Source organism: Gasterosteus aculeatus, chromosome 17 (genome assembly GCF_964276395.1).
Source record: "Gasterosteus aculeatus chromosome 17, fGasAcu3.hap1.1, whole genome shotgun sequence".
Classification (NCBI taxonomy): domain Eukaryota; kingdom Metazoa; phylum Chordata; class Actinopteri; order Perciformes; family Gasterosteidae; genus Gasterosteus; species Gasterosteus aculeatus.
Genome location: NC_135705.1, coordinates 13,732,758 through 13,760,206, shown reverse-complemented (window position 1 = coordinate 13,760,206; position 27,449 = coordinate 13,732,758). Strand labels below are relative to the sequence as shown.

Below are 27,449 nucleotides of genomic sequence, written 5' to 3'. Positions count from 1 at the left end.
GGGACAAATACCGTAAAACACATACACACACATAAATAGTTAGAGGGGAAGTGGAGGTCTGGAGAGGAGACTGTTGATCTGAGAGGGCAGATGAAGGAGTGCTTGGAGTGTTGATGCCTTCTTCGCTATTGCTTTGTGCCACATTTCAAACCCTGATTGCCTTAAGAGGACAATTTACATTTCATAGACTTTCACAACAAGTGGGTGAGATGGGAGTTGGAGAAAGGGGGAGAGACAATGATATTTCAAGGAGGAAGCCAGGGGTGCGAGAGTTCACCTTGCAAAGGAAAAAGGAGCCTTTACCTACTAAACAGTAGGAGATACAAACAATAATTTATTTTGGCTTTCTCTCTCTCTCGCTCTCTCTCTCTCTCTCTCTCTCTCTCTCTCTCTCTCTCTCTCTCTCTCTCTCTGTGTATGGACGTTCCGCTTCGCCTTACTCTCGATGGAATGCATCTGTATGATTTGAACTTTTTTTTCCTTATTGTTCATGTGAGTGTGGTTGAAGGATAGAAATAGCAGTGAGAGGTGAGGAGAGCTGATGGGATGAAAAGTGCGCCGCAGGAAATTAGGAATCAAGTTAGGAGCAGGCTTTATCCGACGGGAAACTTTGAAACTGCAAAGAACAAGAAAACTTTTCCTATCAGCGCACTCTCTTTATGGATGCAGCCCTGGTGTGTGTTTGTGTGTCTGTGTGTGTATTTAGGAGATAGCTTTTCCTCCCCAGCGGAGGGAGACATCGGTGTGTCGGTGAGCGTGATTGGTTGTTGGCCCTGAGGGTCTGTCCTCTATATCTGTCTCCTGACTGGCTGCTCTGTGACCAATCAGGTGCCCAGGACTCACTGTGGCAATCAGATAGTGACACACTCTCTGTGGGCATCAGCAGGTCATCTGGAAATACCCGTTATGTTTTATCTCCCTGTGACACACACACCTACACACATTCATACTCACACCAATATAACTTTTCTGTGTTGTCTTTGTCTAGGAGATTGCTGCATATCTCATCACTTTTGAGAAACATGATGAGTGGCTGACGACATCGCCAAAAACCAGGTGAGAATAGCACCGACAGTGGTTTCCATAGACACACACACGCACACCATCACATACAGACACGTGTACAATCACAGTATCGCTTAATCAGCCAGTGACTCACGTCGGTTTAATTTCAACGACTGAGTGCCTGTGTTTGATTAAAAGATTAGTGATGTACGTCGACAGTCTCCAAAGGGTCCTGCTGACGGCCTACTCTTCATGTAGAGAACGCTCTAGAACATGGCTGGACTGTAAAGCACAGAGTCAGCTAGAAATGGAGTATTAATGAATGTAAATGTATTAGGATAAGTGATGTATAATTCAGATATTGGAAGGTGACAGGGGGTTTAAAAGGAGGGGGAGTAAATTCATATAAAATGTGGTGTGAAAAGGGATTCATATACCAGCACTGAATATTCATCAATCCGTTTTAACCATTGGTAGCTCCTTCTTGGGAGAGGTTAAATTACCAGGAAGGTAATGAGAGGGTTAAGAAAAATAGTAAAGGCGCAATTTTTATTGTTAATAAATCGTTTTTTTTTGTTTTTTTTTAGATAAATAAAACATAAAAGAAAAGAGAAAGAAAAAGTAAAGTAGGGGAAGAGGTACCCCCCCGGCCCCATCTGTGATTACTGACACTGCTGAATGCCCGGGGTGATGCCTCTGCGCTCCCATTGTGCGGACTGAAGGACTCTTCTCAGGAGCAGCCTGAGGCCAGCAGCACAGTTTAGGTTGTGGATGGATTTGTCATTGATTGGTTGTGCTGCCGTATAGCCTCAGCCCCCCAGCGGCAACAGCAGCAGTCATATTGGTGTTATTGAGCAGCAGTTAGATATAATCCCATTTACACATGACACAAGGCACGATTAGGACAGATTACACCTAATCCCATCAGATGGAGGGGGGCTCAGCATACGGAGCTACTGACATTACGTGTGCGCTTGGATGTGCCTGTACGTGTGTGTGTGTGTGCTTTTATGCCAATGTGCACATGTGTTTGCACAATTGTGGGAGAGGTGAGGGTGTTGGGGGGTATTAAGATAACAACCAATGACCTTCATTTCTCCCTTCACTGAAATACCTCATCAGTAAGTAATGACTGTTACCTCCTCTCTCCCTCTCCTCTCACTTTGCTCATGTACTCCTCCTTCTCTCCTCCCTTTACCGGACTCACTCACTCGCCCACTCTGTCTCTTTATCTTGCTGTCTTTTTCCCCCCCTCTCTCCTCCCCTTGCCTTCTCTGCTTTCGCTCTGCTACACAGTGTAACCGTGGAAAAGCTTTTTATATCCCACACATCACAGCCCAGTTACAATCAATAGCATTTATGTCTGCTTGAATCGGAGGGTTTGCAAAGAACATGAACATCGTCCAAGTGTGCGTACCTCTATGCACACACACACACACACACGTGAACATTTGTGTATTTCTCATACACGACCACACACACATATGCACACTTCTGATCCCATCCATCTTCTCCATAACATAATTAGAATCAGCCGCTCTGTGATGACTCACACTGCTTGAAAGGCCAACTAAACTCGGCTTTGATCAGAGGGTGGGGGTCTCCACTCGGCTAAGAAACTGGCAGGCTCACCCCAAACAGAGCAGATTTAAGGTGTCAAAGAAAATAAGCTCAAAGTAAATTCAATTTCAATACACACAGTGTTCAGAGTAAATTGCAATCATCTCAGTCCATATAGACGTGTCTACATCATATTCTAGAAAAGGTGGGAGGTGAGAAAACAAAAGAAAAGGAAGATAGAGATAAGTAAAAAGGAGTGTAAAATGAAGGAACGGATGAAGCGGTAAAGAGAAAATAAAGCAACAGCAAAATAAGAGGGTTACAACCTGCAGGTTTATGGGTAAAACAAGGAGTGTAACAGTGTGTGTGGTTGTGGTGTGCGTGCATGCTCACACGTTAGAGAGAGAGCACTCGTGAGTATATGTTATTTTATTGATTAACGTGCGTGTTCTCTCTCTGTTGTCACGAGATAAGGCAGAAGAGCATTTTTTTCTCCACCTACACAGAAAAATACACACACAGACACACTTAAGGTTTTAGAAGTGTGATGATTGATTGCTGAGCAGCAGGTTTGACATTGAGCTCAAAGAACACACAGCAGGAGTTCCTGCCTTCCCTGACATCACTATAGCGTCTCTGTCTGTATATGTATGGCTCCTGGTGTGTGTGTTTCTCTGTGTGTATTTGTTTGTGTGCACACGTATATTAATCCCACTAGGTGTATATGAAATGGGGGCATAGAGGCCAATGTTAGTGCTGGGCTGATAAATCACCCTACTGAAATATTAACACGTAGAAGTGTGAGTCTATGTAAGAAGGCAGCTAAATTGACTGTAGGAGACTAACATTCATTCATATCATCCATATTTGTTAATATTTTATATTGGTATTTGGTATGTTGTCAGTCAGAAGTCTTTGCACCTACTCTGGACAATCAACAGTGTGACTTTCTGTCGTGCTAACTCTTCACCCTGTCCTCCATTAGGCCTCAAAATGGCTCTATGATCCTCTACAATCGTAAGAAGGTGAAGTACAGGAAGGATGGCTACTGCTGGAAAAAAAGGAAAGACGGGAAGACCACCAGAGAGGATCACATGAAACTCAAAGTCCAGGGAGTAGAGGTGAGATGTTTGGCGCTTGGTAGGGTTTCACTGCCAACCTACTTACTAACTTACTCTACTTCACTCTTGAGGAGACACATACAGGCAACACAAACACAAACCCACATGCTGAGGCTTTAGGCTTAGCTGTTAGCTGAGTGCAAGCGGTGCCCCTCTTTCTCTGGCTTCCTTACTGCTTGTGCCCCTTCCCCTCCCTCTCCCCTTCTCCCTCTCTTTGTGAAGGATAAGAGTGTGTTTGGCCTGTGGCCAGGAATGATGTCAATGCCTCCTTCAGCAGAACAGAGAGGGGTATCGATCCAGTCTCAAGGCAGCGTCTGTGTGTGAGCGAGTATGTGTGTTTGTGTGTGCGTGTGGGTGTGGCCAAGTCACATCAGCCAGCTCAAAAATTGATTGTTCAGCAGGAATATACCAAGAGGTGAGTGGAGTGAGCATGCATGTGTCAAAAAGAAAAAAATAGGTAGAAGGGAGAGCGATGGAGAGACAACAATGAGACACATGGATGTTTGCAAAGGGCTCAACAGTTTTGCATCAAGGGTGAGACGGAGACAGGTGAAAGAGACACAGAGGTAAAGGGAATAATTGAGATCAAGTATTCCCATCTGCACTTCTATTATTCACAACCCCACACTTGCATTGACATTCATATCTTGTGCAATTTTCTGCAATCGTGCATGAATACACATACTCACATACATATACAAAGTGTTTCTTCGCTGGTAGTTGCTCAGTAATTGTTTGTGTCACGTCTTCCCAGGACCCTCCAAAGCAAGCAGTGTGTAGAGCAAGGGGCGGGAATGGGTAGGAGGGCAAGATGAGCAGAGGGGGTGAAGGAGGATGGAGAGAGACAGGAAGCAGGGGAGAAAAACATAACCCTGGATGTAGAGCCTCCTCATATTGAATGGAAATATATGGAGATGCTCTCTGCCTTTGGCAAAACACACTTTAGATAGAGGGCGGGCTACTTCTGAGAAGAGGCAAAATGGATAGAAAATATAAGTTTACACAAGTGTTCATGAGACAGAAAACCGGACAAGTTGTAAGTCTTGATTATATACACACTGATTACTGAGCATTTGTGTTTGTGTGTGCAATTTTGTCTTTAACAAAAACACTTTTTGTGTGTGGGTGAGAGAGAGAGAGATCCTTTATTTTATATTTAAGTTCTTTGTTCAGTTCCGTTGAAGTACATCCGGTCAAGAAATTCAGCTTACTTTGTTAAATAAAAAAAATAATTGTAATATTCTTGAACTTAAGGTGTCAAAGAAAGTATTTTGGTATTGGTTCATGCATTTTGTTGACAGTGGTACTGAAATTACTTTCAACCTGCACCAAACACAAATATAGACTTTTAAATTGTTTGAATCACTAAGGAAACACTAAATTGTTTGCATTCACACGTTTGGTCTATTTTCACACACACTTACACACCACACTAATTTGTACATGTAAGCATTCTCTGCTAGATGGAGTCCATTCTGAACTTCCTCTTCATCTTGTCCACCTTGACTGACACCTTGTACTTCCCTCACTTTCTCCTCCTCTTCTTTGTCCCCGTCACTGTTACTGATCGCTCTTGCAGTGTTTTTGTGAATTCCTAGTGGATAATGTCCAGTCTTCTTGAGGAAGTAAATTTCATAATCTTGTGCTGTATTTGCCAACATTAGATTTATAGCATTTTAGAAAAGACATTAGGAAAAAAATGCATACAGCATGTTTGCAATTTAGTTTTAGCGCCGCAATCAATACAGCCTAAGTGGGTATAACCGAAGTTATCCTCTCCTGTTCTCTCATTCACTGTCCTCTCCTCCTCTCCTTTACACTTTTTGTTTCGCTTCCTCCATTTTTCCTTTTCTCGTCTACCCCCGCAATCTCCTCTCCTCACCTCTCCTCTCCTCTCCTCTCCTCTCCTCTCCTCTCTCTAGTGTCTGTATGGCTGCTACGTCCACTCCTCCATCATCCCCACCTTCCATCGTAGATGCTATTGGCTGCTGCAGGTAAGCCCACCCCCCTTTCCCACCTTGCCTTCCGTCACTTATTCATACATATACAAAACAAGACTTGGACAGCATTTATAGTGGGGTGATAATCTGTTATTAATTGTCATATATGCCTGCATGTCTTTGTAATTGCAGGTATTTAGCTCCACAGTATGACCATCTTATTGCTATAATTCCTTATTCTTTACAAACTGGGCAACCAGAACATATATTATCAGTGTTACACACAAGTTTTGTCTGTTAAACCGTCCATTTCCCAAACAAAACACTAAGCTAAACCATCAAATAGCAATAAAAGCAATCATTCTCTAAATTAATGAGGCATACACAGTGAAATTACTCACAAAGCTTGGGTCATAATAAAATTGGATGTTTTTTGGCTGAGTGGACAGAAACACACAGTGTAAAACCACTGGAATATACCTACAATATGCTAGTCTATATCGAGCCCCTGACTCACAATACTCAGAGCTAGCATCAAGGTCTCAGACCCTAATCTCCACGTGGTCCTCTCGAAGAAAAAACCCTGGAGCTACAAACAACATGCACAACATGCTCAAACCAACACACACATGCAGAGATGTCCCATGTGTATAAAAGGATGTTGTTTTCATAGAGATGTTGGACTCGCTCTACTGCTCGTGTGAAAGACAACAGAGCAGGTTTTACTCACACAAACTCACTCACTCGCACACACACGCACATGTCTCTTCTGCTACTGGGCATCTGAGACTCAATCACCAGGACCTCATCATCTTTAAATGACATGTTACATGATGAATCTTAAAAACAATTACATTTACACTGCCTCTCTCTTCATCCTTCTCTGTTCATTTTCGAGAAAATATTGAATAACCGTTTATGTTCATTTAAAACATTGAAATACATGGCATTATTTCCTGTATAATTTGTCACAAGAAATGTACAAGGACAGCCACCAGCTGCAAATTTAATAAGCCCTCACCCAATATATTTTCTTTTTCGGCATGGCCAGCTAGTTTGATATGTGCATTCTGAAATTCCGAAGGGAAATTCAACTTCCTTCATCTGAGAAGTGCCATTGTCTGCTCTTTGCGCCATTATCGAAACACATCAGTGACTGTGATCATAAATCAGTGTGTGACTGCCGTAGCATTGCACAGTGTGGTGCTGGAGCAGCATCCTCTTTTGGAGAGAAAAGTGTTCCACCTCAGCAGGTCCTCCTCCTCACCTGAGTCTGTCTACTGAATCTTTCATCAAGAGAAGCTTCTCTCCTTTTCACTCTTTTCTCTCTCTCTTTCTCTCTCTCTCTCTCTCTCTCTCTCTCTCGCTTGCTCGCTCTCTCACACACACACACACACACACACACACACACACACACACACACACACACACACACACACACACACAACACATACGCATGTGGAAGCACCTGTTGAATCATTCATGCATTAGACATTCCATAGGTCTGCTGGTGGCCTACAGTATAGTGGTACTACTGTGAACCGCACACACACACACACACACACACACACACACACACGTAGACACTTCTGCAGCCTCTGCAGGGTCAGAGAGAGAGAGAGAGTGATGAGTGGGCTCGAGCTGTTAAATCTTTTATAGGCAGGTGAGAGAATCTTATCTGACACGCTATGTCCAACCTTCTCCATGACCTCCACGTTCTCTCCTGCTTCTCTTTCTCTATTGCCTCTGCATCTTTAAATAGACTGTCATTTTATGTTGTATGTTGGTAAGGACATTACAATGAATCAATGAATAAATGCCTTGTTAAACTAAAACAAGGTGCGTACATGTATCTGTGTGTGTGTGTGTGTGTGTCCCTGTGCTGTAGAATCCAGACATTGTGCTTGTGCACTACTTGAATGTACCGGCAGTGGACGATAGCGGGAAGCCATGTGGTCCTGTCCTCTGCTCCATCAATACAGACAGGAAGGAGTGGGCCAAGTGGAGCAAGGAAGAGCTCATTGGACAACTCAAACCCATGTGTGAGTTAGCATTATCGTCACTCAGCACCTCCTGCTCTCATTTTTCCTCAACCCGAGGATGTAAGTCCCCTTGGGTCAGTGAGGAAAACACATTATGCCGTGTAGTATTTCTTCAAAATAATCTGTAGGAAAGTGAAACAAAGGTTATCGGGTTGACTGGCTTGCTTTTCGGCAGCAGATGGGACACAGTCTAAAGATGGTCCATTACATATCATATATGATATGAAAATGTCCTTGCTGCATCATGGAACTATGATTCTCATTGAGATGAGACTGTTGGTAAAATATAACTTGGTATAGCAAAATGCAACAACTGGACTCGTCAAAAGAAATGCGTGGGCCTGGAGAGGGGCTATTTACTAACTTTATAAAGTAGTGGTATATTTCTGATAATACATGCTGTTAAAGAGTTAACAGTGTTGTTCATTCTATTCATCAAGGCTTTATACAGATTTGTTGTTTTTGATGGCTACATCAGTCAGCGCCATGCTGCCACCTAGAGGGAGATACACATTTCATCAAGGAAAGGGAGGATGACACAGGTGCTAGAAATATCCAACATGTATTATTCATAAATGGGCATCAAGGAGTAGATCATTTCAGTACACACAAAGTATTTTCATATAAAATAACGAAAATCCTAAAATAAATGTATTCCAATAAAATACAAAATATTTGTACCAGCAAATTTTGCATTTAAAATATAGGAAAAACTTTGGCTTTGTATCAAAAAGAACATTTTCATTACATATGAATGACATCACACGTTACGCCTACGTATAATCATATATCTGTATATAGAATAAAAAACAGTTGTACACAGGTAATTAAAAATACATTTCTGTACATCAAGTTCTACACAGCAAAATTAATGAAAAGATAAATAGTAAATTAGTGATCAGACCTCCCTTAATAAGGTTATCATGAAAATACAATATCCCAAACTCCCTTTTCCTATAAGTAGCTACTCGACTGATGAGTTAACTTAATTAACACTAGCCTAGCCAGAATGATAGCATCATTAGCATGTTAGCAGTGATTGCTAGCTTTATATTATAACCATCGTCATGTATATATACAATAGGCTATGTAGCCAGATCCTGACATACATTTTACATCAAGCTATTTGATCTGTCAGGCTGAGATGAATACTTACCTTGACAGACAATCCGTTGAACTTGAAGATCTAAAAACTGAACTGAACTTTTGAACAGTTTTTTGAATCGTGGAGAAAGTATTTTGAGTAACGCTATTTTAAATCCCAAATTACTCTACTCTATTAGATTTTCTATTGGCCCTATGAAAAGTAATTGAAATACGTATTTCAAATAAAAGTAATAGAACTGCCCATCTTCCCAGTACACACACAATCTCTCCCTTCTTTTCATCTGGTTTGGAAGGGCAAATCAGGAGAGCCACCCAAAACTAAGTGGCTCGTTGACTTAAGTAGCACCTCAAATCTACCTCTCACCACTGAATCATATTCCCACTCGCTTTTCCACCTGCCCTAATTTGGTCAGATCTCTGTTTTACCCTTTCCTAGCGCTTCCCTCTTAATCACTTGCTTCATCCATCTGTGCTCAAAGTTCTTTTTTTGGCCTTTAAGTTTGTTGGTTGATTGATTACTTCAATCTGAAAATGCTTCAGCTAAATCCCCAAAATGTAAATTAAGTCTTTTTAATTTAGAAACTGAAAATACCTTCAGAAGTGATGGTTGACATGCCTTTCAATATACATTCATATTGCACATTTTGCATTTATGTATTTAAAATTTTCAAAACTCAAGATTATCAACCTGTGTTATACGGGTATTCATGATATCATTATTTTCAGTGTACATTTTGAACACTGGAGGGCACCCTTACACACTATCAAATGTGTGAGGTAATGCCATGATAATATCAAGATTGATCTGAGAAAATGAAAGGACATAAAAGAAATATGTATGCCCTTATATGCTGTTTCTGTTGTTTAAATGTCTCTTCCAACAGGTGCTGGAAGCAGCCTGCATCAAAAATGTTCCAGTGTCAAGCAGCGCATCATCTCATCCAAGCAGGAGTCAGGAACAGCAGCGGGAGGTGGAGATGCAGCAGGTACGGGTGTTGCGGCAGGCCAGAGAGCTGAGGAAGCAGATGGCACAGAGGTTCAGAACAGCGATGTGTCAGAGGGCCAGACAGAGCCCAGTCCTGGAGGGGGCAGGAGTAGAGCGGGTGGAGGAGAGAGGAGGAATGGCAGGATAAACAACAAACCATCCCTACTCCCACAGAGCAGCATGGAAGTGTCCTCATCTACCTCCACCAACCAGGTGGAGGTCCCTGACACCACCCAGAGCTCCCCATTGTCAATCACCAGCGACATGGCTGATAGTCCCGCTCTGGCTGTTGGGGCAGGCTTGACACAGAGCACAGCTGTGTTCATGTCTGAGGTCACCACGCTGACTGGTGATTCGGTGTACTCTGCAGGCCACACCCACTTGCTGGCATCCACCCATGAAAGCCCCACCGCTAGCATCCTTTTGGCCGTCGCCCCTGAAAACCAGAGGTTTGCTTCGTTTCCGGGTGGTGTGGGCTTAGGGGAGGCCGGAGAGTTGGTTCTGTCTAGCTCTTTAGACTCTGGTGGAGGAGTCAGCATTCCTGAGACCACCATGAACTTTGATCCTGATTGCTTCCTCAACAATCCCAAGCAGGGCCAGACGTATGGAGGAGGTGGAGGGAAGGCTGAGGGATGTAACGCCGATCATGGAGGACTCCACGGCTCCTCCAACGGCTTCATTTACAACCCAGCCCTTGTTAACAACATTAAGACGGAACCTACACCCTTGGAGCCTCCGCTGGCCGCTCAGAGCAGCTATGTAGGGGAAGGGACGGGCCTCAGTCCCAGCACCACCCTGGAGCAGATGGACTTCAGTGCTGTGATGTCATCGTCCTGTGTCCCAAATCTGAGCCAGCCTGCACACCACCCCTCCCCCAGCCTCTTCCTCCAGGCCTCCCCCCAGGCAAACCAGCCCTCAAAGATGCAGACCAATGGTACTGAGGCCACACAGGAACCAGGCAAGGCCCAAGCTTTTATCGGCCTGCCCACGGTACAAACAGACATACCAGTCACCAATGGAGACCCGCATACAAACCTCCACCAAGCCAGCCCAAACCTGCAGGGGCTGTGTGGAAGGAATAGAGAAGAAGCAGCTATGGGCTCTTTTCCTCATCCACAGGATACGACCTCCAAGCAGTCAGGCAGCAGGGGACATCAAGAGGTAGGAGGCCTAGATAAGACTTCTCAGAATGGAGGGGAGTTGCTTCTCAAGTCCGGAGATCCTCACGTTGCCTACACAAGTGTTGACACCGAACACTACCCGCAACCCACTGATGACAATGGAGGAGGAGAAGAGGGAAGAGGTTGTGGAGGACTACGGGAAAACGCAATTCTCTGTAATGGGGTTAGCTTGTCAGGGGCAAATAGTTCTGTGGTGGCCAATAGCCAGTCAATAGCTGCTGGTACAAGCATCGAGGGGGCACTTTATAGCTCTCCTCTTCCTCAGCAAGGGGTGGGGGCATCAACTACAACAGCAGGGGCAGGAGCAGCCATTAGTCTGGAAGGCTTTGAGGCTTCCTTTGGAAGCCAATTCTCTGATCTTATCAATGATTTCATCTCAGTTGAGGGGTCTGGAGGTGGGGTGGGGGCAGCTGTGACCGGGGTTCTAATGCCTCAGGAGGGGGCGGCAGGAGAGGAGCGGGGCACGGGAGCAGGCCACCTGCAGGGCTCTGAGGTGGAGCAGGGAGCTCTGGGACTGCTCCAGGAGACTGGGAGGCTGTTTGGTGTGACAGACTACTCCCCAGAGTGGTCTTACCCAGAGGTTAGTAAACCGCACGTGATTATCATTCATTACTTATTCATCATTGTTCGCTACAGGAAAATCAGTCCCCACCACCACATGATTGACTTACTGATGATAAACGCTGAAATCACGTTAGTACTTGTACTAAGACCGCCAGCCTGGCTGTGTGGTCATTAAGGACTATCTCAGACTCAGCTGATTGGATTTTGATGAAATTTCAATATTACAGTGATTTCGCTGGGTGGCCTCATTAATTTACCCATGTAACACTTATAATATCCCATACACCAGTTCTGTCATTGAATCATGATGAAACTTGTGGAAACACAGCAACTATTAGTCAAAAATAACTAATTTCACTAACTGTATTCTATGTCTCATGAGAGCTCATCCCAAGATGTGCAGCATTCAGCAGATTTTTTTCCAGGATCATCAGTGTTACATCATACTGTTTATTCCAGTGTTTTGGGTTTCTTAAAAAGAAGCACTGTTTAGCTTCAAGGCTCAAAGGGAGATGGTATAGTTTTAAGAAATAACTAAAAAAGTGCATTACTTCACAACTCAATATTTTGGGGAGACAATATGCTATTTATGTTTTATTTATAGCTACACTGCATAAAAACACATGGCAGTGTTGTTCAGATTATTCAAACATGTATGTGAGGAGAAAACCTCCCTCTAGGGGCTGCTACAGGCTTGTTAGACTCATAGATTTGTCATTAGAAAAATAATAACCACTTAGTAAACGGGGCCATTACTAATATCTATTATATACATGTATATATACAGTATATATTCATATAATGGAAAACTTAAAAGTATAGGCCACTGTGTCTCTGAGGATTATTTTTACCACGGATGTAATCAGGGTGTTTTTAAAGAAACACGCTACACAATGTTGTTAGATTGAAGCCTCTGTTTGTGTGCTACAGGGTGGAGTGAAGGTGCTTATCACAGGTCCGTGGTTGGAGTCGAGCAGTGAGTACAGCTGTCTCTTTGATCACATCAGTGTCCCTGCTGCACTCATCCAGCCTGGGGTGCTGCGCTGCTACTGCCCAGGTAACACATATGTGTATGCATGCACCATCACGCACAAACAATATATTTTTTTATTGAAATACAAACCTAGCCCCGACTGCCATTCCACTAAACCCTATAATGAGGCTTTTTTTTTCTTCAGCAAGATAGAATCTTAATATGTTGGCAGCACAGCCTTTTAAGAGGTACAGTCCCACAAATGAGGATCATACAAACAAGAGTAGGGAGGGACACTGTCTGGCAAGAGCAAACACATTTATTTTGGATTGTCTAGTAAATGATGGATGACTCACATCCTGCTACATTAAGTCTGATTGAGGGGCAACTGCGAGACAAAGTCTTGTTTAGTCAGACGTTGGCAAAAACAATTTTTGACATGGTACAATGGATTACAGACGGTCCTTAAATTATTCTTTGAGGAGAGATCAATCTCAGCACAAAGACTGATTTACTAATTCATTACATTATGACTGTTTCCAGCACATGACACAGGACTGGTGATGCTGCAGGTAGCTATGGGCGGTGATGTCATCTCTTCCTCTGTGGTGTTCGAATACAAGGCACGTGACCTTCCTGCCCTGCCATCTTCTCAGCACGATTGGCTGTCCCTCGATGGTGAGACTGTTGTTTTATTTTCTTTCACTACATATAGAGATGCACAGTTACACTCTTATTGTTTATTCAATAAAGTGCACAAACCATGAACAAAACGAGACATGTACACAGCTGTTTCATTGTGTGCCTGGAGAGATGAGTGTGTGCAAACTATATTTATTTTCTATGTTTGAGGTCATGCATTGGGACGGCACGGTGGTGTGATGACTTTGAGAGAACCTTTTAATTTGTTTCTATTTGTGTGTGTGGCTGTCATTATGCTGCTCCGTTTCGTTAGATCCATCCATTGTCTAGCCACAGATGCTATCGTGGCTGTGTGATTTGGCTGAATTGTTTTGTTCTGTGTCAGGGATGCAGCATTTTTTTTCTATTGTCGCCCTCAGCTTGCATGCAGATCAGTCCCCATTTATAAGGTCTTTGTCTTATGGGAATTTGTTGGAGTCTATTCAGCACGTTAGCATATTGGAAAGAAATCTGAATTATTGTATTAGTGCTTTAGCCCATTTTTTCTAGTAACGTTTCAAGGAATCTTATTAAAACGTATCATAGGAAATTGTTATTGTTAAATTGTTTGTTCTTGGAAAAAACAATGTTCTTGTAGCCAGGTTGCATATATGTGCACAGCACACGGGGTTCGCTTCGGTTTGCAATTGCAGCTTGGAAACACGCGCGTCTCCTCAGTGAAGCATGTCCTGTTCCTCTGTGTTCGCCCCCGTCTCCGCGTTGCGCAATGCGGCAATGCGGCTCTACGGTCACAGCGGGCTGGCTGTTTGCTGGAGTGAGGGGCAAGGACATCATGGGACACTCGCGGTCTACTTGACAGCCAAACTGTGCGGCACCAGCGGCAGTGCGCTATGCCGGCTCGTGCACGCGACGCACGGTCTCTTCATTTGACTCTCAACGGGGACGCCGAGAGCCGAACGTGCGCTCTGGTCCTTTGTTTGTCCTCAAATGTTCTTCAGAGGCACATCCCCTCGGGGACAAAATTCCCAATTTAATCGCACATGCGTCATCACATGACAATTCCCTGCTCCAATTCAGTTCGTGTGCAGTTTGTTGTTGAACTGATGATGACCGAGTCATCCTGCAGCTCAGAGTCTGGCGGGCGGATTTGAAGCGTGTCTGCTCACACCACAACTTGGATTCTCTCTCTCTCTCTCTCTCTCTCTCTCTCTCTCTCTCTCTCTCTCTCTCTCTCTCTCTCTCTCTTCCCTCTGCACTTAGTTGTGTTTGCTCGATCAGAACAGCTATGTGTGAGTCGCGCGCTTCAAACTAACTGGGTTGAGCAGAAGCGGGAACAAAGAGCCGCAGATAGAGAGACTCGCTTGTTGGGTTCGTAGTTTATTTGATTTTAATCTGATGTTAACTCCAAACGGCACCCTCTTGTTGGCTTCTATGTCTGTGTTGTTTGCTGCGTTGTTTATCACGCTGCTATAGATGGACATACATGTGCCTGTTGTCCAAATGTCCACTTCATAGCTAAAGCCTCGGGCTGCTTTTGCATATCATGTTTTAGTCCATATATTTGAACTATGTGTGGTGCACAGCCTCTGCCGATTTGAGATAATTACGGTAGAAATGCAAAGTCCTCGCATTGTTTGCTAAAGGACCGGTAGAGGCTGCTTGTTTTATGTTGCAGGCCTGATAATTAGAAGCTTGTTTAGCATTGCACGTTGAGCCGTTAATTTCCAGCACCACCAGGAGTGGACAGCTCCACTGGACCGTACAACAACAAAGGCCCACATAATAGCATGTCTATAGGCACAGACATGTGGTTATGTTGTTGATCAACCACAGCTTAAATACAAGACTTTGTGTCGTAAGTGTTCATGTGTATTACTGAAACTTTATCTGTATATGACAAACGTGTTTTTTGAATCTGTTGAATTATTTTCATCTAAAGAACACTTGTGTTTAATTTCTGTAAGACGTTATTAAGAGTTAAGAGTTAGTAAGTTCCCATAGATTTCAATATATATGACCTCAAATTGTATGCAAAACTACTTGGATTCAGTAATAGTTGTAGGTGTGCCTACCTTCATCGTAGTTGGGTCGGATATAGGTGATAGTAAAATAGAAAATACATGTAAATATTATTTTGATTTTCAATAAATGTAGTTTAACACCATTCCTTTTTTTAAATTTTCTCACTGTTCTGTTTTTCTTTTGTTTTAGTTGGTTTGCGATGCTGTCGTCTGTTATTAGACTTTGCTGATGTGACTTCGAACTATGTTTTTCAGAACTTAATTTATTGGATAAGAATCCATTGGGGAGAAAGCATAATGGAATATGGGAACCTTTAACAGACCAGAAATCCTTGTAAGAAAATCCAGTACAACTGCAAGTAATGATCTAACACACTTTGAAGAAACGCTGAATTTATATGCAAGTGCAGGAATATAAAAGCTATGTCACCAGAATACGTACTCTTAATTGTTTTTCACTAGGCTATTTTAATCCATTTACTTAACAGTTAAATTATTAGATTTGCATTTAACCAATATGGTCGAAAATAACTGTTAGTTAAGATATACTTGCAATCAACTGACAAAATTATTAAAATCATGAATTGTCTTTTATTGAATCCTAAAATGACTTTAAAAGAGTTCCTTCGTGTATGTATCCTTCATAACATCAGCCTTGCAGCATTAAAACTCAAGTAGCATAATTAGCTGTTTATTGTAAAATGCAAAATGATATTAAAGTATAGCATAAGTAAATTCAAAAGTAAATTAAAATAGAAAATGGAAAGCCATTTTGAAAGCCATTTTACGGATATATTCAATTAATGTTACAAAATTATTTTTTTCTGTCAAATTCTGGTCTGTTAAAAAAGAGAGATTAATGAAAATCAAATAATCATATTTCTTAGCTTTCTAATTCTATTTGAATTCATGTTTTATTGGAATTTAATTTAATGTAGCTTATATAATTAACCACAGCAAAGTCCTCATAGCAGATGCCAATTCCTGTTGTCTTCTCAAATCATCCTTTTGTGTTTAAAATGCGGCTCCAGAAAACCCTTCTCCTCTTGATTGGCCGAGGGGAAAAGGAGGAGCCTTAGCCTCTTGTTCTTTCTCATGGCTCCACCCTTTCGGCTCATTTTGTGTGCTGCAGATATAAAGAAAGAAAAATGGGATTGAATTGAGAAGAGAGAAAATAGAGCGACTAAGTGGAAGAGCAGCAGGTGGAATGACATAATAGGCACTGCAGCAGAACTGCAGCAGCACTGAAACAAAGGTTCACCCAAACAGCCAAAAGAATTTGCTGTTATATCTAAAATCTCACCTACACATAGACACACAAACCCACAGTTTTCATGCTTTCCAAGTTCCCATTGTTGTTAAGGGGGTTTAATAGATTGGAGGTCAGATGTTCTTCATATGTGCTATCTTCATTCCTGTAGATACCCAGTTCAGGATGTCCATCCTGGAGCGTCTGGAGCAGATGGAACAGAGAATGGCTGAGATAACCAATCAAAACCCCAGTTCAGAAACCATGGCAACCAGGGATGGAGGATTGGAGGGAGGAGGAGCTACTGATCAGCAATCTCAAGTAAGGAAGAAATGGAGTGATTTAGCTTGGGTGAAATTGACAGTAAACAGTGTTAATAGAGCAGTACAGGTGGACAACATTTCTCCAAACAGAACTTTCTGTCATTGATGTTTGATTTCTCACTAAAATGTAAATGCAAAAGCACTCAATGCAATGCAACACTGCAATCTTCAATGTTGACGGTTAAGTAAATCAAACACTGATGGCACAGCACTGTGTATTACATATTTTTTCAAACAAAATTGCTTTGCGTTGGTTAGAGGTCGCTTGGCTGAAAGAATATTTCAAAGGGGGTTCATGACTGAAAAAAAGTTGAGAACCAGTGTAGTAAGTCATTTTCATATATTGCTACGGTGTTGATGTTTTTAGGGCACCCTCCTAAAAGTGTTATTTCTACATAATAGCCTTAGCATGTTCCAGCTTTCACAGTCACAGGCTCTTTCATTTAACACAAGTAATAATTCACTCACTCACATGAAAAAATACCTTCAGTACCAGTAAAATGTACCAGATCGTATACATTGCCATTGTTGTCTACTATTTTTCAGGCATTGTTGGATACTTTGAGCCCACTCTATATGGTTTTATAAATCTCACAGGACATTACGGATAAATGGCAAACCCAATATATTATCCACAACATATTGACTAATGAGGATTTCAGACACAGCCTCTACGGAAATATAAACCCTTTTGTCTCTGATCTTCCAGATTTCTACTGATCAAGGTTCGTTCGAAGGTCGTGTTGTGGTGGTTTGTGAGAAGATGATGTCTCAGCCCTGCTGGGCTTCGTCTAATCAGCTCGTCCACAGCAAGAACTCCAGAGGAATGACCTTACTGCATCTGGCTGCAGCTCAGGGCTATGCAGGGCTCATTCAGACACTCATTCGATGGCGGTGAGTAACACGCAATCATGACACACCGTTGGGAACGCACAGGCTGTCAGTTAATTTCACTTGTGTTGTCTTGCTCTGCAGTACAAAGCATGCAGACAGTATTGACCTCGAGCTAGAGGTGGATCCTCTCAACGTAGACCACTTCTCCTGTACTCCATTGGTGAGTGGTCCACATCAATATTTCTGAAAGATGTTTTAAATGTGTTTCTTTTATTCCGTGCCTGTGTGTGATCTGATTGTTTTTTTGCTTCCACAGATGTGGGCATGCGCTCTGGGCCACACTGAGGCAGCATTGGTGCTTTATCAGTGGGACCCAAGAGCTCTGGCTATTCCTGATTCGCTTGGACGCTTGCCGCTCAATATTGCCCGATCCCGGGGCCACACTCGATTGGCTGAGCTCTTAGAGCAGCTGACTCCCCACGCTCAGAGCCAGTCTGCTGACCCTTGGATGGACAGGTGGAGAGGAGAGTCACAGACCAGCAGAATAACCAACAGCCCTACGTCAAACCCTAACTTAGGTGGGAATGCTATATAGTGGTTTGTCGCCAAGAGCAAATCATTTTTCTTATTTTTAATGGGTCAGTTCAACCAAAACATAAACAAGAAATTGCCATTTAGCCCTAGTGGAATGTAAAACAAAAAAAACGGAAACCACCAGCGAGCTGGAGGTTATGAAGTATCTCTGTTTGACACTTAGGTTAGCTTAGCACGAAGACTGGAATCAGTAAGCCTAACTGTTCCAGCATCTTTGTTTCCCCAGAGCTGAGGAGAGGCAGGACGGAGAGCCAACCAGACAACCGGAATGCGAACTGGAGCCAAACAGGACACCGAGCCCAGCAGGGAACCCAGGGAGAACGGGGAGGCCCACCCCCAGCCAAGAGACTCAAACCCAGCCCCGACACCCAGCAACAGTTAGCTAACTCAACCCCCGGTACCAACACCCTCTCCACCCTCCTCAACGCGTCTCTTAGTCCTAACCCTCAATGCTCTCTCCTCCCCAACACTCTACAAACTCAACCCTCCAACCTTAGCTGTCAGAACGCACCTCCGGCCAGCTCCAGCCCTAATCGACCTCAGCTCCCCAGCCCTCCATTCTCCCACCTGCAGGCCAGGATAGGGGAGTTTGGAGGGGGCAACAGCTGGAGTCCGAGACAGACTCTGGGGCAGCGTAGCCTAGCCAGGAGGATTCTAGGAAAAGAACGACTGGCCATTCACCTGCGCCAAAGGGTGCTGTGTGACAGGGGAGAGGAGACGGAGCTGCTGACCTATCAGGATAACACAGAGGACCTGCAGGTATGGGCAGCAGTTTGTGAGGGGCAGTATTGATCTTGTTTCCTTCACCAAAACAGGACTTTTGTACTTTATGTATTTGACAGTGTATACGTATATCTGTGCCATGTTTTTGACAACATACATGAAACGATACATTAAAAAATCTATGAAAGCAACACTTTGACCCTTAGTGTGAATAAGGCGGAACTCCCATATTACCTCATCAGCTTAAATATAAACAATTAATGATGTATATTGTATTCAAACATAACAGATATGTTACATTCTTAATATAAAAGGCACTATTTGGCTTTAACTATTAGGTACACAGAGTTGAGTATCAGTAGTGTAGGCATAAACATAAATCCCAAAATGAAGTCATTTTTAACTTCAAGTGGATCAGGTGTTATGACCTTGTCAGGTGTAATATGTCATTTCTGCTCTGCGTGTCCTGCAGATGGACATTACGATGCTTGCTGATCACATTGCGGAGGCTTCAACTTGTAGGCTTAAGCAGGAGGAAATGGCAACTGAAACAGACCCCAGGATCAGCGCTGATGTCAAATTACTGTCTGGTTACCTCGGTGAGGTGGAGAGGTGAGTCCACGAATTCCAGATTTTTTAAAGTCATTAAATAGAGTACATCTTTTTAGGTAATAAACTTTTGCTTTCCTTACTGCTTTTCTCCAGGTTTCTAAACTCTCAGACTTCGAGCCCCAAACCAAACTCTCTCTCGGGGCCTGAGGATCAGCAGAGTCCACAGGCTAAAGAAGCCCTACCCTCCCTCTCTGACTGGACCTCCTTCCTCTGTGCAGCTATGAAAGAAGAGCGGTTGAAAAGTGACTCCTGCCTAGCCATGACTGAGGCAGAGCACGGGGAGCTGTATGAGACTATCAGGCATGCTCTACACTCCCTCAGAAAAAACAAGGTATACCTGCTTTCCCCTTAAAAAATACAAAGTTTGCACATGAGATTTTAAATTAATGTAATGCATTTTGTCACCATGTTGTTTTTTTGATCTGTTTATTCATATCATCTTCCTCTCCATTTCTCTCTTTCATGAATTCTAAACTTCTAAAGGCAATGAACCATTTAACATTAAAAAATTCTTAATCTCTCTTTCTTCAGGGTCCCATTCAGGAGCAACGTAAGGAGATTGCAGCAGTGATTCAGCGCTGCTATAAGAGATACAAGCAGGTAAGCGCAGCACACAGGTAGCATCAACCCTCAAGCATAACATACAGTTAAAAACTAGGGGTGGGGGGAAAAAAAAAAACGATTTTTCGATTTCTCTCGATTCTCTCTAGAACGATTCGGTCTCGATTCAGAAAAGTTAATAATCGGAATAAAAAAATAAAAAAAGGTCTGATATTTGCTCGCTCGCGGAGCGTGAACTTCCTCGCTCGCGAGGTTAGTCTCGAAGGTGTTTTCTACGCGCCCGCTGTTTTTATTTTTGACAGTAAGGGGCGGAGCCAGTCACCATGGTCTCTACACCTGATTGGTTACAAACCCCGTCTTTGGATTGGCTGGAGTGATGCATCCACACAACTATAGAAGCCCATTTCCGCACTAATGTAAGGGGATAAAAAGTCGAAATTATGAGATAAAACGTTGACGTAGATGACAACCAGCTACAACCATCATTTACCATCATTACCGGCACATTAAGAGCAATGCGTCCAGCTCGCAGACCGGTCCGTCAGTTTGAATCTGAATATCTTGCCAACTTTACCGAACTATGAAGGAGCCTGCGCATATCTTACCTCATTATTTTGATTTTCGAAAAAGTCGATCCGTATTGAAAGTTTGCAAGATATTCACAGATTTGGACTTTTTTCCGGTATTTTACAAATACGGACCGGTCTGAGACTAAGACCAGCTTTTTCTTCATTTAAAAGAAAAATGAATCTGTTTAATATTTTTTTTACATAGGCTACTTCCATATTGTGTTGAAATGCAAGCTGCATTGGTTCTTGCATTGTTGATAGAAAATCATATTTGTGACAAAGATTTTTTTTTCTCTTATAAAAAATTAGAGAAGGTAATTCATCTGTTGATTTTCTTTAATTATCAAATAAAGTAGGAAGTGATTAGCAACCTCTGAGTAGCAAACTCAGATTTGAGAAAATTTAGAAAATCGAGATGCATCGATAATCGTTTTATCAGTTTAGAATCGATAATCTGTTTAGAATCGAATCGTTGACCTCTGAATCGGAATCGAATCGTGAGGTGCCAAGAGATTCCCACCCCTATTAAGAACTGTATTAAATATACATAAATAATTGCATTAATGGATGTATTCCCTTCATAATTCATTCATACTGATATGTTATAAAGGAATCTATGATATCTGCTAAAATCAAATTGGACATTCATTTATGAGAAACTGACAATAATAATGTGGCTTGTCCACATCCTGTCCTACAGTTTCTTATTTTGATGGTACTAACTTTGTAATAGCTCCAATGAAACAGCTTATAATGAACACATACAGATTAGACATGTAACTTGCGACCCCACATTGTTGTTCACATTATGAGTTGTGCGTATGAGTTGAGTTTCCTCCCGACGTCATTGATAAGGGACATTTACTAACAAAACTGTGTACATGCCCTTAAGCTGTGATACATGTGTGGGTCATGATCTGAGGTAGAAGGAAATATTTATAGCCACAATATTATTTAAAAAATGAAGAAAGAAAAGACAATACAGTAGATGTGTATTTGGGACTAAACGCAGAAAAGGCACATATCTTCTGATGAAATGGATCTTCTCTCTCAGTATGCACTTTATAAGAGGATGACCCTGGCAGCCATCCTGATCCAGAGTCGTTTCCGGAGTTTCTATGAGCAGAGGAAGTTCCAACAAAGTCGAAGAGCAGCGGTCCTCATCCAGCAATACTACCGCTCCTATAGACACTCCCTTGGGTAATTCATACACTCTCACACACAAAGGGCATAATCATGCAAAGTATTGTTTCTTACTCCTGTGTCTTCCCATACAGCAGCCTCCTGACAAAAAAACAGAACCAGGCTGCTCGCAAGATCCTGAGATTCCTGCTCCGATGCCGCCACAGGTGAGCCCTTATCTCCTCACACACTCTTCCACACCACTGCTTAGTGCACACATCCAAACCTGCACATACTGACGGCCCACTGCTGTTCATGCGCTCTCTGCGTTGGTGCTAATAGTTGTTTTACTGTTCCTGTGAAGCCCCTTGATGGACGCCAGACCGCTGAAACGGGTGAGTTTTCACACTTTCTTCCTTCTTTCCCTCCCTCCTGGTGGCTGATGCCTGTTTGCATGTCAACAGAGCGAGGGGGAGAGGAGATCCTGGATTATCATCCTTCCCTTTTGCTCTCTCTCGCTCTCTCTCTCTCTCCCCTCTTGTCTCCCTATCTCCCAGTCTCTCTCTCTCTTTGTCTCTGTCTCTCTCCAATGACTGCTAAATGATGTCAGTACACAGCAAATTTCAGAGAGTTAAATTGACTCTGAGATTAAATTTTGACTCTAACTCTGGTGTTTATATTGTCCCAATCTTGTCAGTGTTAAATCAACACTCAACGAAGTGTTAACAATTTAACTCGGAATAAGTGTCAAAAATAAATCTACTCAGTGTTAAAAATGGTAAATGGCCTGTATTTGTACCTGTAGCGCTTTTCTAGTCTTCTGACCACTCAAAGCGCTTTAACACTACATGACATCATTCACCCATTCACACCCATTCATACACTGATGACAGGAGAACCATACACAGTGACACCTGCCATCAGTAACTCAAAGTAACATTCACACACTGTAGTCGCAGCTACAGGAGCAATGTTGGGTTAAGTGTCTTGCCTAACGACACAACGACATGCGGGTTAGCCGGGCCTGGGATCGAACCGACAACCCTCTGATTGGAGGACGACCGTGCTCCCCACTCACCCACAGTCGCCCCTGAACGCTCAACACTCAACACTTTTGCCTAACACCGGAAAATTAACTTTTGCTGTGTACTTCTGCATGATTGAATGACACATAGATAGAGGAGCTATTCTTGCATATGGTGTTTATTCTGATTGACATCACTCTGGGACTCAGGGAATACAGAATGTGTGTGCACCAAGCTGAATATATTTGCCTGTTGAACCAAGTATGACCTTTAGATGGAGCGGAAAACACATGCACAAATACAAACTTTCAGACACAAATATTACGCTGAGCTTGTCTCTATGTGTGTTTTTTTTCCCAGGGTGAAAGAGCAGAGAAAGGCCAAGGGTCCTGAGAGCCCACCTCTAGGCCCACATGCAAAGCCCCCTCAGCCTGTGAGCAATCTATAAACCCAACCTGCCCTCCATCTTCTTCCTTTATTCCATCCTCCCAAAAACTCGTTCCATTTTCCATCCCTAAACCCCTCTCCTGTCCTTTCCATTTCTGCCCTTTCCTTCTTTCTCATCCTATCTTCCTTCTTCTTTCAAGAGGGCAAAAAACTCTTCCCAGACAGACTGAGGACAGGAAAGGTGTCCATCATGGCAGCTCAGACAGACAGACTGCTGGGTAGAGTCAAGGGACCTGGCTCCACCCACAGCACTGATCCTCCTCCAGTTTCACTGGGAGGCCATCACATTAACCTCATGGCATTCTTTGCACTCCTCATGGGTATGTTTCTTTGCAAGAGCAAGTCGACGAGTCAGACAAGAGGGCACAAGGAAGCGCCTGGCGACGACATCCTGACTTTCATGGCAGCGTCTGGACATGCTGGCTCAAGATAAAAGCTACTTTGACATGCATAAAATATACAAACTCTGTTGGATTTTGTATCCAAACAGTAATCCATGAAAGAATAAGACAACATAAACCAAAAAACTCACTTCTGTGTTGCATTTGCATGCAAGGTTTTTTCGCTTATTCCTCCTCTCCATCACCCTGAAGAGCTATAGTGGCAAATCATTCTGCTAATTCAGTATATCACAGTATCCCCAAACACTCTGACTCACAGGCTTACAAACCTATTAATCTGTCACCCGATCAAAGAGGAGGAACTGCACTTGAATGTAAGAGGGGCATTGTTAGATAAGGGTTGGGGTCTGAAAAACGATGTCTTAATTTGTTACATGGACTTTGTATGGAGTCGTTCTCAGAGGCAGCACTTTGCTCGCCTGAAGTGGTGTGTCCGTGTTTGTTCAATGCATGTGTTTGAGCTATGAGCTCCTGCATGCTTGCCAAACTGCTTTAGTGTTGTTTATTTTGTATTTCTATGTGTAGTTGTGTCTCACTTATGTCCTCATCGACTTATCCTTGCCCTGTGTAATGTGAACTGTGTAAGGACAAATGACTTATTTTGGGTGCTTTTTTTAAACTTTATTTATTTATTTACGGTTCTGATTATTTATTTAATTGGCTCAAGAGTGGTTCAGCTTGAGACTGGTTTTCCCCCCTTGTGTGGTAAAAAATGACATGTCCCAATGGTTAAATGTCTCTTGTTAGTTTGTTCTTTGCGTGAACCGCTAAATCCTAACTGCGGTTTTGAAGAGAGAGTCACATACCATTGCCTTGACTTCTTGACTCTGAGAGGTCTCTATGCTTGCTCTGTACAGGACATGGGTCATATATCTGCCCCTATACAGGGCATTGGTCCCCATACTAGCCTATATGGGCAATCAAATCCATATTTTGGACTATTGCATATTCCTGTATATAAACTGACGAGGTAAGGGAATACAAGGACCCTGACACTTTTTCATAAGAGGACTGTATTTAAGATTATAAATTATTTTACTCCCATAATGAGAATTTAAGACAGACCTGGGTACACAGGATGGCTGTATTGCTTGTAAATATTGTAAATATTACAAACGGAATAATGTGCATGAGATTTAAGACAAAAAGAAGATGTTAGTGGCTATGGACTGTGAGAGGATTTTAACTGCTTCACTTTAAGAGTATCCAGTATAAGTGTTACTGAAAAGAACATTTTGTTAAAGCATGCAACTGAAAAATCTAATGTTAGAATTGTAAGTGGAAAAAGAAACAACAATCTTTCAGACAAAACATTTACATTTTGTGCTTTTGTTTCTTGGCTAGCAAAAATTAAACCCTTTTTGCCAGTAGTGCCAATTATTATGAATGCTATTTTGCGGAACAATATGTTATGTTGGCGAACCCAACACCCAAAAGATATCAGTAAGATCCACAGAGGCAATAAACCTCGTAAGAGATCTCGTACTAGCATAGACAAGCTTTGGGGTTTGTCTAAGGCAAACGTAAGTGTAGACAACCATGATGCAAGTATGAAAATGATACTAATGGTGATGATAATGGTCATTGTAATATGAGTACAATGAATGATGACCCAAAACGGGGAGAGGGCGCTACATTATTTAACAATGTGGTTGTGCTTCAGCAACATATTAGCTTTTATTAAGACCATTAGTCACACCTGCAGAGGACCCAGCCTGGCCTCAAGTCAAAGCTTTCCATCTTTAAACAGAATGTCTCCTTTCCCCGCTTTTATCATATCATTTGGTTATGTTTTCTTTTTCTCCCCATTTTCACTGCCATTATGATACAACATGTACTTTTGACTTCTGGAAAGCTCTGTTTAGAAAGTGCCTGCTCAATAACAGAAAAGTGCAAGCTAATATCAGGAAATATCTATTGTATGTCCTCCAAAAGGTTGCCAGTTACCTGTTTATTTTCCTAAATTGTGTGTTAAAAGTGAACTTGACAGTGTTTAACTTGATCTGAGTCTAAGTAAGAAGCTCTAATTTGTCAGTGGTATGAATGAATGCTCATGGCCTGATTGACTCTGTGTTTTGCTTTATGAGATAAACCAGTAATTACAGTATCACTTCATGCCCCACTTGTGTGTCAGTTTTGCAGAATTATAGGTATTATTATATTATAGGAAACCCATCAGCCTCTGTGTATGAAAGGCATTGTCACGAGTCTATTCAACATCCTGCTCGCTGTTGGGAAGATGATGTGTTTTCTCACAAGGACTCACTTTCTCTGTCATTCTTTAAAGGAATTATCTTGCAGCATTTAAACAAAAGCATTACCCGACAGTTTTTCAGAGGACAAAATAGCTGTCACTTCTTCATTTTCTTTCTCTCTCACACTTATGTGCGCGAACACACATTAACAGTACACAAATGTACACGTTCAGAAACAGCCACACGCTATCTCTCTGTACTTATGTCTTTGGGAACAAGTAAATCTCTCCCTTAGATTTTACTCAGGGTTGAAGATCAGAGGGATGGTATGTGGAGTGTGATGATTGCTGAAACAGAGTTGTACTTCTGCTGATGATCGTGTACATTTGTGTGTGCATATGTATATGTATGTATTTGTGTATGTTAAGGATACTCCAGCTGTTCATTCACTAACCTATAATTTTCAAATGTTCAATTCCTGTTCTTGATTGATGCACTCAAGTGTGATGCTTCATCAAGCTGCCTTTGCAGAAAATTTTCTACAAGAAACTCCAAATCCAGTATTTTATAGGATCTTGTTTGAAGATTATAGACTAAATTGAAGGCAAGTAATAGGTGTTATTTCTATTAAAATACGCACAGGATTCTTGATACAAATAGTTCTTAAATAACAAGTGGGCAATGGCCATACATCATCTCAATTGCCTTAAGTAAAAAAACAAAAGTCAAGGGATCGTATATTCACAATTGGACGGGCTCTGTTATGCGTGTTTAACATGTTTTCTGAATCTCCATCATACTGAGAGACAGCCACGGTAAGGACTGTCAGGAGCATTTGTGCTAACAAACATCCTCTTAAACTGCGCCCACTCTCACATCAGCACACTCCGGTCATAAAGAACACTGCTTCTGGCCTCCTTTTACATATAAATATATATTATATATATATAAACACACATACACACATACAGTCAGATATACACATAGGTCAGCAAATGCGCTCATCAGCACACAGAATACACATACACATGAAGCAGATCAATATGTTCATGTTTTTGGAGAGGATGGTGACTGTAAAAAGAGTATATAGAGTAGAAGAAGTTTAAAAAAATTATAACACTAAGAAAAATGCCATAGTAGACAACTGGTAGACATGCGCAGAGATGGCCTCTGTTCTCATAAATCTGCCTATAAATGAATGGCATAACCTTTCAGGCCTTGTTTTGAGAGGGTGTGGCCAAACACCACATTGCATGCTAGAATGGTAGACCGTCATAGATAATCTATGGTTAGACCTCTCCTCGCCTTCTTCTTATTTCACTCTCTCTCATTTCCTGCTGTATTCCCACCTTGCCTGCTATTGTGTTCTCCATGCCAATCTCAGTCTTTCATTCCTCATTTATTTTTTGTAGCCTAGTTTTTTATTTATTTGTTTTACAAACGTGCATGCACAAGCATCACTAAATTGTTGATGTTTTTAAAAGAATATTTTGTTGCTGAGGCCATGCAAAGTGTTTTGAATATTGCCCTTATATGTGGAAAATGTCTTCTGAATGCTTTACATAATTTCTGCTGTAAAATGAAATCAGAATAAAAAAGAAAATTTGCACTTTAACTTGCTGATTTTTACTGATATTTATTCCGTATGTGTTT

The 27,449-nt window shown here is 42.2% G+C and overlaps 1 protein-coding gene across 4 annotated transcripts in view; it reads left to right on the top strand.

Moving 5' to 3' along the window:
* LOC120834977 (calmodulin-binding transcription activator 1) overlaps positions 1-27,411 on the top strand; it is a 49,179-nt gene extending 21,768 nt beyond the window's left edge. The window contains exons 4-22 of one of the 4 annotated variants that reach the window (XM_040203408.2): positions 989-1,056; positions 3,551-3,686; positions 5,609-5,680; positions 7,515-7,668; positions 9,660-11,521; positions 12,436-12,562; positions 13,022-13,156; positions 16,563-16,711; positions 17,423-17,607; positions 17,689-17,767; positions 17,864-18,125; positions 18,368-18,900; positions 19,337-19,476; positions 19,570-19,807; positions 20,008-20,076; positions 21,661-21,806; positions 21,887-21,955; positions 22,093-22,123; positions 23,114-27,411. In XM_040203408.2, coding sequence (XP_040059342.2) covers positions 989-1,056; positions 3,551-3,686; positions 5,609-5,680; positions 7,515-7,668; positions 9,660-11,521; positions 12,436-12,562; positions 13,022-13,156; positions 16,563-16,711; positions 17,423-17,607; positions 17,689-17,767; positions 17,864-18,125; positions 18,368-18,900; positions 19,337-19,476; positions 19,570-19,807; positions 20,008-20,076; positions 21,661-21,806; positions 21,887-21,955; positions 22,093-22,123; positions 23,114-23,146 — 4,488 coding nt within the window. In that variant the 3' untranslated portion in view covers positions 23,147-27,411. Of the gene's footprint in view, positions 1-988; positions 1,057-3,550; positions 3,687-5,608; positions 5,681-7,514; positions 7,669-9,659; positions 11,522-12,435; positions 12,563-13,021; positions 13,157-16,562; positions 16,712-17,422; positions 17,608-17,688; positions 17,768-17,863; positions 18,126-18,367; positions 18,901-19,336; positions 19,477-19,569; positions 19,808-20,007; positions 20,077-21,660; positions 21,807-21,883; positions 21,956-22,092; positions 22,124-23,113 lie in introns of all 4 variants that reach the window. The other 3 variants (XM_040203407.2, XM_078092403.1, XM_040203409.2) reach the window with 3 other exon arrangements.
* The last annotated feature ends 38 nt before the right edge of the window (positions 27,412-27,449 follow it).